Below are 16683 nucleotides of genomic sequence, written 5' to 3'. Positions count from 1 at the left end.
CTAAATTTTTACTGTGATGAATGATGTGAAACAGAAATTTGAAGTAGGCTAACTATGAAGTTGCCTTAAAAGTGCCCTGCCACACGTATTATCATTAGCATTACTTTGTGGTAATGTCTGAAGTTCTACCATGGACTCTGTAACATTTTTTGTGGAAAAAATGCCTTGGTTACCTTGTTTCAAGCCATTCTAGCGTGGTATAAAAAGCCTGCAGGAAGACTCTGCTTGATTTCTGCCAGTTCTCATTAATATTCAACAAGCTAAGCTGCTTGACTCTGATTGGCTAACAGCTAGCCAATGAGAGCCTGGCTATCAGCATCCTTTACGCAGCGCAACTGGGCGTTCTCATGAATAGTAATGAGCTCAGGCAATAGCTTTTGTAATTGGCCTGATTTCTCCGCTTATTTCTGTTCAGTGACTAGAGTTGACAGAGGAGGTAGCAGTTCATTTTCACATTCACAACATAACACAAACACATATGGACCTAACATATTTCAAAAAACGCAAGTAAAAACGGTTTTGTGTGGCAGTAAAGACAGGGGGTTCTCCATCAAAACAAAAGGGAAAAAAACATGCTTTTCTAAGTATAGGCCTATTATTATTATTATTATTATTATTATTATTATTATTATTATTTACTGGTTGTATAAATATAATCATTTAATGAAGATTATGATTTCATGTTCATTATGGTTTATGGCTATAAACTGTGAGTGAGTTACCATTTGCACAGAGCTGCACCATAACTTCCCCTTGGTGAAGACGGAACTAAAATGACGGTCATGTGATTGCAGTCAGGACTTGATTAGCGACCGCACTGTTTACTTTCCGCTGCAGGAATGTCCCCCGACTTTCTTTAACCATGTACTCTCACGGTGCAGATAGTTTAATTAAACAAGCAAGGTAAGAAAACATAAAAGGACTTTTCTTCAACTTTCTCCGCCATGTTTATCTCTTCTCTTCAGCTGGTTCACACACATAGTTTTAGCATTTCCTCTACTAAGCTAACAAGGCTAAAGCTATGTAGCCTGTCAAAACCGTGCTATGCATTTTTATTATGTTACTCTTTTAATGTTTACGTTCAATAATCGTTGATTTTACACTTCTTTGTCTAGGGTTTCCCCCAGAAACGTTGTTTTTTTTGACGAGGGCCCGCCTGGGGCCGGTCACAGACTGATGGCAGCATTCATGTAGAGCCAAATACTTTCTTCTGTGATAACAGAATCATGGACGTAATCGCAAAATTGACATTTTAAGAAAAGCTTTAAGGCAGATTTATTTGGGCTCTACATTAAGTCAGAGCTAAAAGCTAACTGGAGATTTGAAAATAGGACTACGTCTAATAAGGCGTCTAGACGTCTAATTAAGGTGTTTTTCCAACCGAGCCGCCCCACTGTAACTACTTTAAAAAATGTCTTTAAAATGCATTCACACCAGGCTTGCAATACACTGGGGGGGGGAAACCTTGTTTGTCCATTCAAAAGTCTCAAAGGACTTCACAGAGACATAACCATCTACATCTTATAACTTATCCCCTGTTATATATTGTTCTTAAAGTATATTATTTCTTTACTTGTTGGTCAAGCAATTATATTATGCTTACATGTCTTTTCATAGTCATAGTTAATATTTAATAACAAGCTATTGCACTGTTTACTTTTGCACTACCATCATTGCACACACTCTACCATAGCACCTTGTTATGGTCATTGAATCACATGGTCAGTCTATACCAGACCTTTGTAATCACTTCACAAATTGCTAACTCTTTATATTTCTGTGAGTGATTTTTATGTATGTGTGTTGTGTTATGGTTGTCTAAGCTACTGGATGCATAAAAGTCTATCTATCTATCTATCTATCTAACTAACTAACCAACCATCCATCCATCCATCCATCCATCTTCGTCCGCTTATCCGGTGTCGGGTCGCGGGGGGAGCAGCTCCAGCAGGGGACCCCAAACTTCCCTTTCCCGAGCAACATTAACCAGCTCCGACTGGGGGATCCCGAGGCGTTCCCAGGCCAGGTTGGAGATATAATCCCTCCACCTAGTCCTGGGTCTTCCCCGAGGCCTCCTCCCAGCTGGACGTGCCTGGAACACCTCCCTAGGGGGCGCCCAGGGGCATCCTTACCAGATGCCCGAACCACCTCAACTGGCTCCTTTCGACGCAAAGGAGCAGCGGCTCTACTCCGAGCTCCTCACGGATGACTGAGCTTCTCACCCTATCTCTAAGGGAGACGCCAGCCACCCTCCTGAGGAAACCCATTTCGCCGCTTGTACCCTGGATCTCGTTCTTTCGGTCATGACCCAGCCTTCATGACCATAGGTGAGGGTAGGAGCGAAAACTGACCGGTAGATCGAGAGCTTTGCCTTCTGGCTCAGCTCTCTTTTTCGTCACAACGGTGCGATAGATTGAATGCAATACCGCACCCGCTGCGCCCGATTCTCCGACCAATCTCCCGCTCCATTGTCCCCTCACTCGCGAACAAAACCCCAAGGTACTTGAACTCCTTCACTTGGGGTAAGGACTCATTCCCTACCTGGAGAAGGCATTCCATCGGTTTCCTGCTGAGAACCATGGCCTCCGATTTAGAGGTGCTGATCCTCATCCCAACCGCTTCACACTCGGTTGCGAACCGATCCAGTGAGTGCTGAAGGTCGCAGGCCGATGATGCCATCAGGACCACATCATCTGCAAAGAGCAGCGATGAGATCCCCAGCCCACCAAACTGCAACCCCTCCCCACCCCGACTACGCCTCGATATCCTGTCCATAAATATTACAAACAGGATTGGTGACAAAGCGCAGCCCTGGCGGAGGCCAACCCTCACCTGAAACGAGTCCGACTTACTACCGAGAACCCGGACACAGCTCTCACTTTGGTCATACAGAGATTGGATGGCCCTGAGTAGAGACCCCTCACCCCATACTCCCGCAGCACCTCCCACAGTATCTCCCGGGGACCCGGTCATACGCCTTCTCCAAATCCACAAAACACATGTAGACCGGTTGGGCATACTCCCAGGCTCCCTCCAGGATCCTTGCGAGTGAAGAGCTGGTCCGTTGTTCCACGACCAGGGACGGAATCCGCATTGTTCCTCCTCAACCCGAGGTTCGACTATCGGCCGAACCCTCCTTTCCAGCACCTTGGAGTAGACTTTACCAGGGAGGCTGAGAAGTGTGATACCCCTATAATTGGCACACACCCTCTGGTCCCCTTTTAAAAAAGAGGAACCACCACCCCAGTCTGCCACTCCTTTGGCACCGTCCCAGACTTCCACGCAATGTTGAAGAGGCGTGTCAACCAGGACAACCCCTCCACACCCAGAGCCTTGAGCATTTCTGGGACGGATCTCATCAATCCCGGGGCTTTGCCACTGTGTAGTTGTTTGACTACATCAGTGACTTCCGCCTGGGAAATCGGCGACAATCCCCGTTATCCTCCAGCTCTGCCTCTAACATAGAGGGCGTATTAGTCGGATTCAGGAGTTCCTCAAAGTGCTCCCTCCACCGCCCTATTACCTCCTCAGTGGAGGTCAACAGTGTCCCATCCTTACTGTACACAGCTTGGATGGTTCCCCCTCCCCCCTCCTGAGGTGGCGAACAGTTTTCCAGAAACACTTTGGTGCCGACCGAAAGTCCTTCTCCATGTCTTCTCCAAACTTCTCCCACACCCGCTGCTTTGCCTCTTTCACGGCAGAGGCTGCAGCCCTTCGGGCCCTTCGGTACCCTGCAACTGCCTCCGAGTCCTCCGAGATAACATATCCCGGAAGGACTCCTTCTTCAGTCGGACGGCTTCCCTGACCACTGGTGTCCACCACGGTGTTCGTGGGTTACCGCCCCTTGAGGCACCTAAGATCCTAAGACCACAGCTCCTCGCCCGCAGCTTCAGCAATGGAAACTTTGAACATTGTCCACTCGGGTTCAATGCCCCCAGCCTCCACAGGGATGCGAAAAGCTCCGCCCGGAGGTGTGAGTTGAAAGTCTGTCGGACAGGGGCCTCCTCCAGACGTTCCCAATTTACCCGCACTACACGCGTTTGGGCTTACCAGGTCTGTCCAGAGTCTTCCCCCACCCCTGACCCAACTCACCACCAGATGGTGATCGGTTGACAGCTCTGCCCCTCTCTTCACCCAGTGTCCAAAACATACGGCCTCAGATCAGATGAAACGATTATGAAATCGATCATTGACCTGCGGCCTAGGGTGCTCTGGTACCAGGTACACTTATGAGCATCCCTATGTTCGAACATGGTGTTCGTTATAGACAATCCATGACTAGCACAGAAGTCCAACAACAAACAACCACTCTGGTTTAGATCAGGAGGCCGTTCCTCCCAATCACGCCTCTCCAGGTGTCTCCATCATTGCCCGTGTGCGTTGAAGTCCCCCAGCAGAACAATGGAGTCCCCCACTGGAGCCCCATGCAGGACTCCAGTCAAGGTCTCAAGAAGGCCGAATACTCCGAACTCCTGTTTGGTGCATATGCACAAACAACAGTCAGAGTTTTCCCCCCACAACCCGCAGGCGAGGGAGGCGACCCTCTCGTCCACGGGGTAAACTCCAACACAGCGGGCGCTCAGCCGGGGCTTGTGAGTATCCCACACCCGCCCGGCGCCTCACACCCTGGGCAACTCCGGAGAAGAAAAGAGTCCAACCCCTATCCAGGAGTATGGTTCCAGAACCGAGACTGTGCGTGAGGTAAGCCCCACCAGATCTAACCGGTGGCGCTCCACCTCCCGCACCAGTTCCGGCTCCTTCCCCCCACAGAGAGGTGGCGTTCCACGTCCCCAGAGCCAGCGTCTGCCGCCCGGGTCTGGTCCGTCGAGGCCCCTGACCTTCACTGCCACCCATGTGGCATCGCACCCGACCCCAACGGTTCCTCCCACAGGTGGTGGGCCCATGGGCTGGAGAGATGGGAGCCACGTAGCTTGTTCGGGCTGTGCCCGGCCGGGCTTCGTGGCAAACCCGGCCACCAGGCGCTCGCCGACGAGCCCGCCGTCTGGGCCTGGCTCCAGACGGGGGCCCCGGGCTTCCTCCGGGCAGGGTCACTCCATCTCTACCTTGCTTCTTCATTGGGGTTTTTGAACTAACCAACCAACCAACCAAATAACCAGGTGCTCTTTGTGTCATTTCTAGGGATATTCAGGAGTCTGAGCTGCAGAAGTTTTACAGCAGATTAGTCAAGCTGCTCCAGGGGAAGGAGCTCGGTCATGAGGCTGTTGACTCCCTGCAAAGGCTGCACCTCATCCTCTCCGCCACCAAGTACACCAGGACGTAAGAGCTCCAACCTACACTTCCCATAATAATAATAATAATAATAATACATTTTATTTGTATTGCACTTTACATTACAGCAATCTCAAAGTGCTACAGAGCATATAATAATGCAATTAAAACATTCAAAGTCAATAATTAAAATAAAATAAAAAAACAATCAGGGTCAATAAATAGTTAAAAGGAAAATGTATAAAATACATTTAGTAAAAAGATATGTTTTTAGGTTTCGTTTTAAAAACATCTGTAGACTGTGGGGCCCTCAGGTGGTCAGGGAGGGTGTTCCACAGCCTCAGAGCAGCAGACGAAAAGGCCCTATCACCCATGCTGCAGAGCTTGGTTCTGGGGGCTTGGAGGGTGTTTGTGGTTGCAGACCGGAGGGTGCGTGAGGAGGTCTGGGGGGTGAGAAGTTCTGTAGGTAAAGGGGAGGCATGTCTGTGATACCCATACACCATCCATGCACGACCCTGTGTCCAGTCACCTTCCTGTCCTCATTCCTTTCAGCTTGCTCCATCATTATCCAACTCATTCCTTGTTCACGCCCTCATCCTCCCCTACATCCATGATCCTCCCTCTCTATCTTTTTTTTCTCTGAACCCCCATTTATGTTTGTGGTAATCTTACCTGCTCTCTTTTAGATAGCAAGCACAAACACAAAGAGCCACAGTGTTGAGCTACACCTTCCCAGTCATCATTCTTCTATTTCTGCTCCAAAATCTTTAATATACAGCGTGAGCTTTTATTCCTAACATTTCTGCCATATGTCTCCTCTGTTGTCATCGACCAAAGGTTGCCTCCAGAGCTTCAGAAGAGGGTTCAGTCGCTCCTCTCGTCACCTAAGGAGCATTTTCAGGTGCTGAGCTCAGCTGTGCTCAGGGAGACGCTGCCGCTCTCTGGGCAGGAAGGGAACTACAACCAGGAGAACATCAGTCAACTGAACACCCATGCTGCTGCCCTGCTGCTCTCACAGGTGGGGCTGTCCTCAATCAAAAGAAGTTTGTAGTCGATTAACAAACTTTTGCTGACTAATCAATTATTTGATTTCACAGATCTGTAAAACTGAGTTTCTCCACAAAAACCATGTAAATGCATCACTTTTAAATCTTGTGTTTATTAGGGGTGCGGGCAAAAATCGATACAACATAGTATCGCAATATTTTCCGTGGCAATACTGTATCGATACACAGACGCCAAGTATCATTCTTTTAATATATATGTGTTGGTCAGTCTGTCTAATTGACAATCCTATTTTGCAGCAATAAAATTGAAGTGAGAGACAGAAACAGAGAAATGTATCTTTTTAGATAAAACAGATGTTGACAAAGTTTTCTTTTGGGGACATAGTTTGAAATTGGGAAAAATGTGAAGTTGGAAAACAGGTAATACATTGCAATATATCGCAGAATATTGCAATATCTTTAAAATCTCAATAATATCGTATCGTGACATAAGTATCGTGATGATAGCGTATCGTGAGGCCTCTGGTGATTCCCACCCCTAGTCTTTATCAGAGATGTGCTCATAACTGTCTTGGAAATAAGTCATTTACTATGGAAAAAAAGCTGTAAGGTACAATAATAAAACATACCATAGTTGGTTTTGGTGTGTGTTAATGTATATCATTTTAAAATACAATTGTTTGGTGGCAGTGAAAACACACACACACACACACACACACCTTTCATGGGTTCCACACACAGTGACAAATATAAAATAGAGGAGCTTTTGTTTTCAGATGACCTAAACACTGTCTCTCGCAAACTAAACCCCAACAGGCTGGATCCAGGGCTGATCTGTCGTCTCTCTGCGCTCAGCTCCTTCGCAGTCTGGAAAGCAGACAGTCGGAGGGGCCAGCTCACTCGCTCACACACACCCTGCCGATCCTCAACACCATCCTCACACTCAGCCCAGAGTGCCTCACTGCAGGTAACGGACAAGGACTGGGGCACATTTAAAGTTAAGTAAGTTAAAATGCACATCTAATCAACGATCCCACATATCATCGTCTTTCTCTCCACCTGGCTTACAGATCACGTGACCCTCCTGAGTAAAAAGCTTGTTGATTGGTTGCGTTATGCCAGCATCACTCAGGGAGGCGGTGCTTCCTCGGGAGGATTTTTCACAGGCCCCAGATCACGTCAGGTAAGCGATCCACTTCATTTTTTGATTTATTTTTAACTCTTTCACTAATGTAAAAAGTGGAGAAGACGTTACTTTCTGCTGCTTTGTTGTATATATCTTTGTGTTTTCTATCAGCCGGTACCGACGGCAGAGCTGGATGGAGCGGTGTCAGGGGATTTCTTCACTGTGCTGTGTGTGGGCCAGGGCTTCACAGAGGACCAGTGGATGAACGTGTACTCCTTTTCCATGCTCCGCCATTGGCTCCTCACCTATCACTCTGTTTCGAGCGGCAACGGCACAGCTGACATTGGTATGACCGTCTCTCTCCAATAAATAAAAACACGTCCTTTTCCCTCCCCATGTGACAGAGACTCATTGCTTCATGTCACTGCTGCAAAAAGTACATACAAGGAACATTAGCCTCAAAGTGTCAACCTTGAAGGCTGTAATTCACTTGTATAAGCCGCCTCAGATGACCTGCTCTGTGTTTTCATCATCTCCAGCAAACAGGCTACAGCTAAGCCTCTCCCTCTCCCACTCCTTTTCCAATGGTAAGACTTGTCAGTTTGTGGACCCTCCCTGCATGCGTACGCATCTAAAAAGCTGTGAATAAGCTAAACTTCTTCTTAACTTCGGTATGGCACAACACTTGATCATGACTCAAATGTGATCTAACAAACCACCTAAATCCTGATCTGTGACTTCTTAAAGCAACACTAAAGATCTGGCAAACGTGCATAGTGCGGTAATGGACAATTCCGCGTCCAACCTGTAGGGGGACCGAAGTGGGAAAAGTGCTTTAGTGTTGCTTTAATTACTCTTTTACTGTTTTGTGCACCTTTCTTTAATTTGAGTCTGTAATCCTGAATGAATCAATGTGATAAATGATGCATCAGTGATTAACCGTCTTTTAACCTTTTCTAATGATCTCTGATTTAAACCTCAACAGGAGAAGATAAGAAGCTTATCTTCAAGGGACAGTTTACCCCAAAATCAAAAATATATATTTTCCCTCTTACCTGTAGGGCTATGATATCAGTCTAGATAGTTTTGGCATGGGTTGCCTAGTGTTGGATACATCAGCCGTAGAGATGTCTGCCTTCTCTCCAATATAATGGAACTAGCACTCGCCTCTTGGTGCTCAAAGCGCCTAACAAATACTTTTGGAAAAATATGTATTTTTCATTTTGGGGTGAACTGTGCCTTTTTTAGGAAGCTTTAAAGGAACACTCCGACATATTGACTCTTTAGCTTATTCACTGTATCCCCCAGAGTTAGATAAGTCCATTTCTTCCCCTTTTCATCTCCGTGCGTGTTGTAACTCTGTCTGACCACTGCTAGCGTAGCTTAGCACAGACCCTGGAGGTAACCAGCTCCATCTAGCCTACTGCTCCCAATAAGTGATAAAATAACGCAGGTCACATGAGACACAGCTGTCTTATAAACATATACACACTGGGAACTATATTCTCAGAAAGGCGAAGCACTGCTACTTCTTCTACTCGGGCGGAGTGATTTGCTCGCAGCACCTGAAGCCCCGTGGTGAGGAGCAGAGAGTAACAACGGTGCTTTTCAGGTGTTGCGTTAATCACACCGCCCAAGTAGCAGTGCTTCGCCTTCTGAGAATATAGTTCCCAGTATGTATATGGTTAGAAGACGGCTGCGTTGGGGCGGCCTCTAGCTCACCCAGTGGGAGCGTTCACCCCCATGTTTGCTGAGTCCTGCAGCGGCGCGGGGTCCCCATCTCTCTATCTCTTTCATGTTTATCCACTTTCAAAAATAAAGTGAAAACCCCCCAAAAACGGCTGCGTCTCATGTGACCTTGTTATTTGTACACGCTGTCACTATACAAATCACAACATGTAAACAGGAACATGTTGGCGTTATTTTGTCACTTATTGGGAGCAGTAGGCTAGATGGAGCCAGTTACCTCCAGGATCTGTGCTAAGCTAGGCTAGCGCTGGGGGCGTCAGACAGAGTTACGACACGCACGGAGATGAGAAGGGTATGTATGGACTTATCTAACTCTGGGGGAAACGGGGAATAAGATAAAGTCCCAATAAGTCAGCGTGTTCCTTTAACATTAAAGGAGCTTGGGGAAGTTTTCAACACAACTACAAACAAAGTTTACAAAACGAAATCACGTTGTTGCAAATCATTCTTCATTATTTTTTTTTGTTGCTTCTGGGGGCTAAAGTGAGACGTTCCCCTTGATTGAAGTTGTTGTTTTCTGTAAATCAAGGTATTGGTTGGAATCATAGACTATAATATACAGTCTATGGCTGGGATCTCCATGAACAAAAACCTTTCCAATCATCATAACTCCTGCTCTCTGTTTGGATTTAGCAACAAGCCGTCTGAGAATACATCATGCGGATAAATCATAATTTCTTTCAGAAGGTTTTGAGTCGTGACCTCTCATTCCCGACCTCCCGTGTTGCAGATGACCGGTCGGAGGTGGACGGATCAGTGGTTTCCATGGTTTCAGCGACTTCCTCCTCTGGCCGATTGCTGCCTCCAAAGGAGCGTCTGAGGGAGAAGTCTTTCCAGTACTGCCTTCGCCTCATCGAACAGAGCGATCGCAGTGAGTGTGTGCGCGTTATATTGTGCAATGTGTTTGTGATAAGAAAGTAAGTCATGTAAGTGTAATCCCAGATTTTGAATTAAAAACTTCCATATAAGGTTGTCTTCTATTCTTTTGTATCTGTACATTATATTTGACCGTGTAAGTGTGAACAGTCGTGATGTGTATTCTTCTCTTTGACTCAGAGGCACACAAAAAGACCGATACGGACCTGCAGAAAGCGGTGAGCCCAAATATCATATAATTATTAGGACCAGTGGAACATATAGAACATTCATACACACATACTGCTTCAGTTTCTGACACAACCAAGCCTCCACATCAGTGTCCTACATGTCCTATCCACTATATATAGTATATGGACACTAATCCATTTCAAACACCTTATACTGAAACAAGCTGACCTTTACTAATATTAAGCGCCCCATATTATGCTCATTTTCAGGTTCATACTAGTATTTGTGTTTCTACTAGAACATGCTTACATGCTTTAATGTTCAAAAGACGTATTATTTTCCCATATTGTCTGTATTCACCCTCTGTCTGAAAGGCTCCGTTTTAGCGCCTGTCCCTTTAAGCAAAATGTTGCTTTCTTGATTCTTTCTTAAACTAGCTGTATGTATTTGATACTGGTGCCCTTATTGTGCCGCTCCTGTTTCCTCTCTAAGTGTCTGGTGGAGGCGGTGTGTATCCTGGACTGTGTGTGTGAAGAGGATGCCTCGCTGGTCTTCCGAGCGTTCCCATGCATTAAGGCGCTCTTTGGTCGGCTCAGCTCAGACCTGTCGTTTGCCAGAGTCCTGCTACCCATAGCTCAGTTCTACCTCAACCATGGTTTGTGTTTACATGTCTCTCTCTTTCTCCACATCACTTATGTACAAAAGCATAAAAATGGATTCAGGTTGTAGGATCCATGTACTGAGTTTATCATGTTTTATTTACATTTACCACATCTTTGTTCTATTCGTATGATTTTGACAGTGAATAACTTTACATCTGAAGCCTTTAAAGACTATTTGTCCATTGTTTATTTCTAAAGAAACACGACAATGTATAAAAGGCTCCATTACCTTATATCTTACGTTATGGCTCTGTTGCAGACGTTTTTGTAAAAATAGGCTAACTATTGTGTCATAACCACGCAACTTTCGGTCGCACAGTAGATAAATTACTGTATAGTACAGGAGAAGCTCACAGGCAGTTTGGACTTAAATTTGCTGTTTATGTTTAATTACTAATGTTAACTAGCATTTTAGTTAGCAATAATTAGCCTGTGCCTATGTTATCTCCTTACATATACCTACGCTCTCCGTCTCTGTGAGATTGGGAATGATTGAGATTTCTCTCGGCACAGCTACCAGAAGACTTACAACTTTCAGACACGTTGCTCACGTCACATCTACGTCATCAAGCTCAGTTTGAGGCTGCTCAGTAATGCACAGCGCTCACCGGAAAAGTGACTTCACTGGTCTCCATCAAAGTATATGGCGTTGCTGTGTCCACTCTTTTACTGTCTATGCTTGAGACAGGGGTAGCTATACCAGTTCAACCACAGACACAGTTTTTTGCATCATTGTACCTGAAATGAAAATAAATGGACTTAAAATGGATTTTCATTTTGGACTTGGTCTTTTGTGCGTTGAAATCATACCCCTATGTCGGTAAGTGGCTCTGGAAGATTTTAAGCCACTATACGTGCATAGAGGTTCTTTCACAATGACCGTTCAGTTGCTTGATTCACAAATACCAAAAGCATTTCAATTTTGAAACCGCTGACCGTGTCCCATCTAGGCGAGATGGCGGCAGTGGACTGCGAGAGTGTGTGGAAGCTGGTGTTTGGCCGATTCCCTGCCGAGCTGTTCAACGACCACTTCCTGGCTCACGAGCTTCTACGCTTCCTTCGACTGAACCTCAAGAGCCTGCAGCACCGAGTCCCACAGTACACCCGCTCCTTCCCAAACCTGCTGAAGGTGAAAATCCAGAGATCCCTGTTCCACTGTTTCATCTACACACACACCTACTGATTGCTAGTGGGGAGTACATGCTGTACCAAGTGAGGGCTACACAAGCTTTCTTTCTTTCTTTCCTGTCTCTGTAGTTCTTAGCGTGGGACAGCCCAGCGGTGGTAGATGACTTTGTGGATCTGCTGCCCTCTCTGGTGACAGCTGGAACTGCAGTGGAGCTTCTCCACACTCTGCTGGACCTGCCCTGTCTCTCTGCCACACTGGTCTTGCAAGTCAGGTGCAGGAACACATCAGAGCAAAAAATGTCCAAACTGCAGATCAGACTGATTTAACTATGTTCATATTTTTTTTACCACCATCTTACTGGGTTTGTGTGTGTGTATGTGTGCTGCAGGTCAACTTGTTTGCCCATCTCTGAGCCAGGAGGACGTGGCCTCCAGTCACCTGATGCATATCGAAACCCATCTTTCCGAGGGCTTTTCCTCTTCCTGCTTCGAGGGGATGCCGGCTCAGGTAAACAATATTAAAGCAACACCAAAGCACTTGTCCTCTTCGGTCCCCCTACTGGTTGGAAGCGGAATTGTCCATTACCGTTCTCATTCGACTAATGAAAATTAACTACAGATCAGCTAGCCTGGTCCTACCAGACTCTGGTACATTTCATTTGTACAGAGAGTCTGGCCACTCTCCATTGACAGGTGTTAACTTCCTTGAAGGCGGGTACTCTGTTGAAGTTTAAAACTATTGGATCTGCTCAGAGCTACTCTGGTAGCCTGGCTCCGCCCTCCTACGTACTGTCTGGTAGGACCAGGCTAACAAGAGGGGAGACGACAGCAATTATTGGCTTAGTATCGCTAGCGTTAGCCTTAGCCAACTCCTTCACCACTAACTGAGCGAGCTGGAAAATCCAACTTTTCCCGAACCCCGTGGGGAGGAGGGCCACGACATCATGGCCACCAACACAACTCGGCACAGATTTTTCCTTCTCGGGCTTTAACTTCTGGATATTTGGCAGCGTTGCCACAACGGACTGAATGGCTCGCTCGCATCTTTCTCCGCCGGCATTACGGAACTACAACTCAAACTAGCGCACGTCACGACCCCAACGTCATCATTCTCAACCACTCCCTCTGTTCGCTGATTGGACCGCTTAAGATTTGGCCGGAGAAAACCCAAGAATATACCACAAACCCAGACTGTGTACTGAAGGAAAATGAAAAATGAGGGGAAGTACTTAGGAGGGCGGAGCCAGGCTACAGATCTGATACCCCATCTGGCAAACTTGAATAGTGCGGTTATAGCCGATAGAGAGCCACAAAGCGAATGCAGAAGTGCCGTTCACCCGGTTACGAGTTCATGAGCCACTGAAACCATTTTGGAAACATTATTTTAAGGTACAAAAGAAATCTTTGGTGTTGCTTTAAAGAAATAGTTTGATATTTTGAGAAATACGCTTATGTGCTTATCCGGTATAACAAGTGAACAAGTTATTAATGATCTTTCAAGGTGCTGGTAGGCAGATTTTGCTGTCAGCGCTGGAGTGTGATCCGGCTACACCGCTTTTCTAGATATAGAGGAAAAAAAACGCTCTGGCTTTTTTGTATTTCTTTAAACGAATCACAACCGCCCTGGGCAGCGCTGGCCGGGCCTGCGACAACAGTGCCCTCGCTAAACAGATAGCGGAGGTATTGGAAGTGTAGGGACATCTGGCGCGTCTCTCACGCACCGGATGTCAGGCTTTATCCCAGCAATGTACTGTTAGCTGTTTCACCTTTTTTTATGCTAAGCTAGGCTAACCAGCTTCATATTTACTGTGCACACATGAGTGTGAGTGGGAGTATCTTCTCATTTAACTATCAGCAAGAAAGCAAATAAGCGTGTTTCCTAAAATGCCGAACTATTCCTAAAGCCAGTGGGTTAAATGTCATTTTGTTTTTATTCCTGCCACAGTAAATATGTAAAAAAAATTCCATGGATTTGATGTAGTTATGCTATGACATAACAGTGTATTTTAAATGTAATCAAGCGGTGTCTTGGTTCTCGGCAAGTTTGAGTTATTAACCGAGCCTTGTTTCTGGTGCATCTTAGAGGATTGTGTTCACGGCAATTCACACATTATCGATGGGGAAGTACAGTACATCACATACAAATACACGTCATGTTATCTTGGTAGTTATGTTAAGTTAAATGTTAGAGAAGTGAATGTTGCTACGTGGTAGCTAGGCTAGGCTGTCTAGGTTCTCGGCAAGTTTGAGTTATCAACTGATAGCAGAAGCCTTTATTTCTCGTGCATCTCAGATGATTGTGTACATACAAATTGATGGATATCACATACAAATGCACGTCATGTTATCTTAGTAGTTATGTTAAGTTAAATGTTTGTTACGTGATAGGTAGGCTGTCACCAGGAGACCTGTCACCAGGAGACCTGTCACCAGGAGACCGTGCACCAGACTACTGAACAAGACCGTAACCGTGCCTAATGCATGAGTCATGTAATCAAACGGGTGTCTAGGTTCTCGGCAAGTTTGAGTTATCAACCGATAGCAGAAGCCTTTATGTCTCATGCATTTTAGAATTGTGTTCGTGGAAATTCATATGCTACATTACCAAGGGGAAAGTATTAGGCCTATATCACATACAAATACACGTAATGTTATCTTGATAGATATGTAAAGTTAAACGCGATTTCCCCAGTATTAGGGGACCACTAAGGTCTAAGTTTCAGAAGTGAATTTTGTAATGGAATAGCAGAGATCTGCGTGACCTAGCTAGATTCAGAAGACTACCTGATCTCAGGCCAGTTGTGTAGCCGATGTAAATGTTGGGGCGTGACTGTTCTCTTAAGGTTCCGGATTTTGAGATGCTTGCGTAAGCAACTAGCTTTGTTGAGATTCGCCCGTTTTCAGCGGCAGTTTCAAAATATTAGATTTTCATAGTAAAGGGGTGTCAGTGGGACTTTGAGCTTCTATGTACGTCCTATTTACCCACCGAACTGCTATAATTCTATCACCCCTTTAACAAGCGTTAAGAAATGTTGACTGTGTTTGTTAAGACTGTCTATCATTCCAACCAGTAGCTGGTAAATGTAGGTCTTTGTTGTGGAAACAAAGCTCATTGAATCACTTTTCCTTCTCTCTCCACAGGTGACACCATCGACCGACTGAGCACGCTCCATGAGCTGCTAGCGGAGACTGCTGATTGGCCGAGAGTGGTTCAGTGTGCCCAGACTGTGCCCTTGCTTTTGCACATTTTTTTCAACACGGTCATTACGGTGAAGAGACTAAATGTTCTTTACAAAATCATCACAACGGCAACTACCGCACTTTAGAATGCTGGCTGTTTTTAGTTTCAGCTTTTAGAAGCAATCCGATGTATGTGCTTGTTTCGTAGGGAGCCGATGAGAAGCTTTTATCACACTTGATTCTGGTGATGCTGGAGAGAAGTAGCCTCCTCCTCAACATCCCTGAATACAGTAAAGAGATACACAGGTATACCCAAACAAACGCACACGCACAGTGGAACGTAAAGTGTTACTGTGCTGTGTGTCTTTACCCTGATCTCCTCACTCGCTCCGTGCCTTGCTCTGTCTCTGTGTCTGCAGGGTGTTCAGCAGCCACCTGCTGAGGTTTTGCAAGCTCCGCCCGTCTCTTGTAGTGGACCAGTCTCACGAGCTGCTGGAGTTCGCTGGAGCCACAGCCAACGTCTACAGCAAAGAAGAAATCTACACACATGTGGTAATAGAACACCGTGTGTGTATGTCTGAGGGTGGCCGAGAGGAGGATCGTGCTGATCTAAGGATGATCCTTTTTCCTTTTCATGTGTATTTTGGATCCTGTACTAAACTAAAGCTTTGGTCAAATCTCAGCATCCTTTTGATATCACACCAAACACTAAAATGTGCAACAACAAAAACCTGACACTGAGATAATATTGAAGTTGTTTGGCTTCCAGGTGTGGGTTCTGGGAGAGTACCTCTCCGTGTCGTGCGACTCCCGCTGCTCCGTGGGGCTCATCACTTCCTGTTTTGAGGCGCTGGAGGCGGTGCTGTTTGAGATCACTTCATCTGTCCCGCCACCTGGAGCCGATTGCCCCGCACCCAGAGTCATCACCACGCTAATGAGCACTCTGGCTAAGCTGGCGTCACGATCACACGACCTCATACCCAGGTGACAGTCTTACATTTTATTTTTTATTTTTTTGTTGATTTGTTTTCCTCCTGCAGGCATTATGTAATCTCACATAATTGTGTGTTCATGTCTATTTTAGGGTGTCTCTGTTCCTCTCCAAGCTAAGAACTCTAACCAGAGGCGGATCAGTTGCCTGGTGCTCCGATGAAGAGGACCTTGTTGCCATAGTAACACGAGGCGAGGAGTTGTGGTCGCTGCTGAAAGCCCCCGGTGTGGCTCAGAGCGTCCTGACCCCACCTCCACACGTCACCACACCCCAGTGGCACAGAGACACCAACGTGGCCATGCCCCTGCGACTGCGGGCCCTCACCAGCCTCACACACTCACAATAACACACACACACACACACTCACATACACACACTGAAATGCACATCACACATCATCATTTTGAATTCGCAGCTGGAGATTCCCTCATGAAATCCTAATGAATCTTGATTTTTGCACATTATTCTTGTAAATAAAGACATTATTTGATTGAGTCTTGATGTAATGTGAAGCATTTTTTGCATCCACAAAATACACAGACCCCTCCCAGTGTAATATAGTTT

At 46.0% G+C, this 16683-nt stretch overlaps 1 protein-coding gene across 2 annotated transcripts; it reads left to right on the top strand.

Moving 5' to 3' along the window:
- The first annotated feature begins 741 nt into the window (after nt 1-741).
- On the top strand, nt 742-16614 carry ap5z1 (adaptor related protein complex 5 subunit zeta 1). 2 transcript variants are annotated; one of them, XM_028600601.1, is made up of 18 exons: nt 742-903; nt 5140-5277; nt 6067-6247; nt 7053-7203; nt 7307-7419; nt 7534-7708; nt 7902-7949; nt 9842-9982; nt 10168-10205; nt 10651-10813; nt 11771-11949; nt 12078-12220; nt 12338-12456; nt 15090-15217; nt 15337-15434; nt 15548-15680; nt 15898-16112; nt 16213-16614. In XM_028600601.1, the coding sequence occupies exons 1-18, from the start codon at nt 863-865 to the stop codon at nt 16463-16465; spliced, it is 2457 nt and encodes an 818-aa protein (XP_028456402.1). In that variant the 5' UTR covers nt 742-862; the 3' UTR covers nt 16466-16614. The 2 variants fall into 2 exon arrangements, with proteins under 2 accessions (XP_028456402.1, XP_028456403.1); XM_028600602.1 differs by lacking the exon at nt 7902-7949.
- Nucleotides 16615-16683: the final 69 nt, after the last annotated feature.

Source organism: Perca flavescens, chromosome 15 (assembly GCF_004354835.1).
Source record: "Perca flavescens isolate YP-PL-M2 chromosome 15, PFLA_1.0, whole genome shotgun sequence".
NCBI classification, from domain to species: domain Eukaryota; kingdom Metazoa; phylum Chordata; class Actinopteri; order Perciformes; family Percidae; genus Perca; species Perca flavescens.
The sequence above is the reverse complement of the archived record's forward strand: the minus strand, read 5'-3'. Positions and strand labels throughout refer to the sequence as shown.

Excerpts from the sequence above, each read along its gene's own strand:
- ap5z1 (XM_028600601.1), top strand. The coding sequence starts at position 863 with ATGTACTCTCACGGTGCAGATAGTTTAATTAAACAAGCAAG. Across the intron at positions 10,206-10,650 it reads ATACGGACCTGCAGAAAGCG|TGTCTGGTGGAGGCGGTGTG; the intron begins GTGAGCCCAAAT and ends TTCCTCTCTAAG. Across the intron at positions 15,435-15,547 it reads TACAGTAAAGAGATACACAG|GGTGTTCAGCAGCCACCTGC; the intron begins GTATACCCAAAC and ends CTGTGTCTGCAG.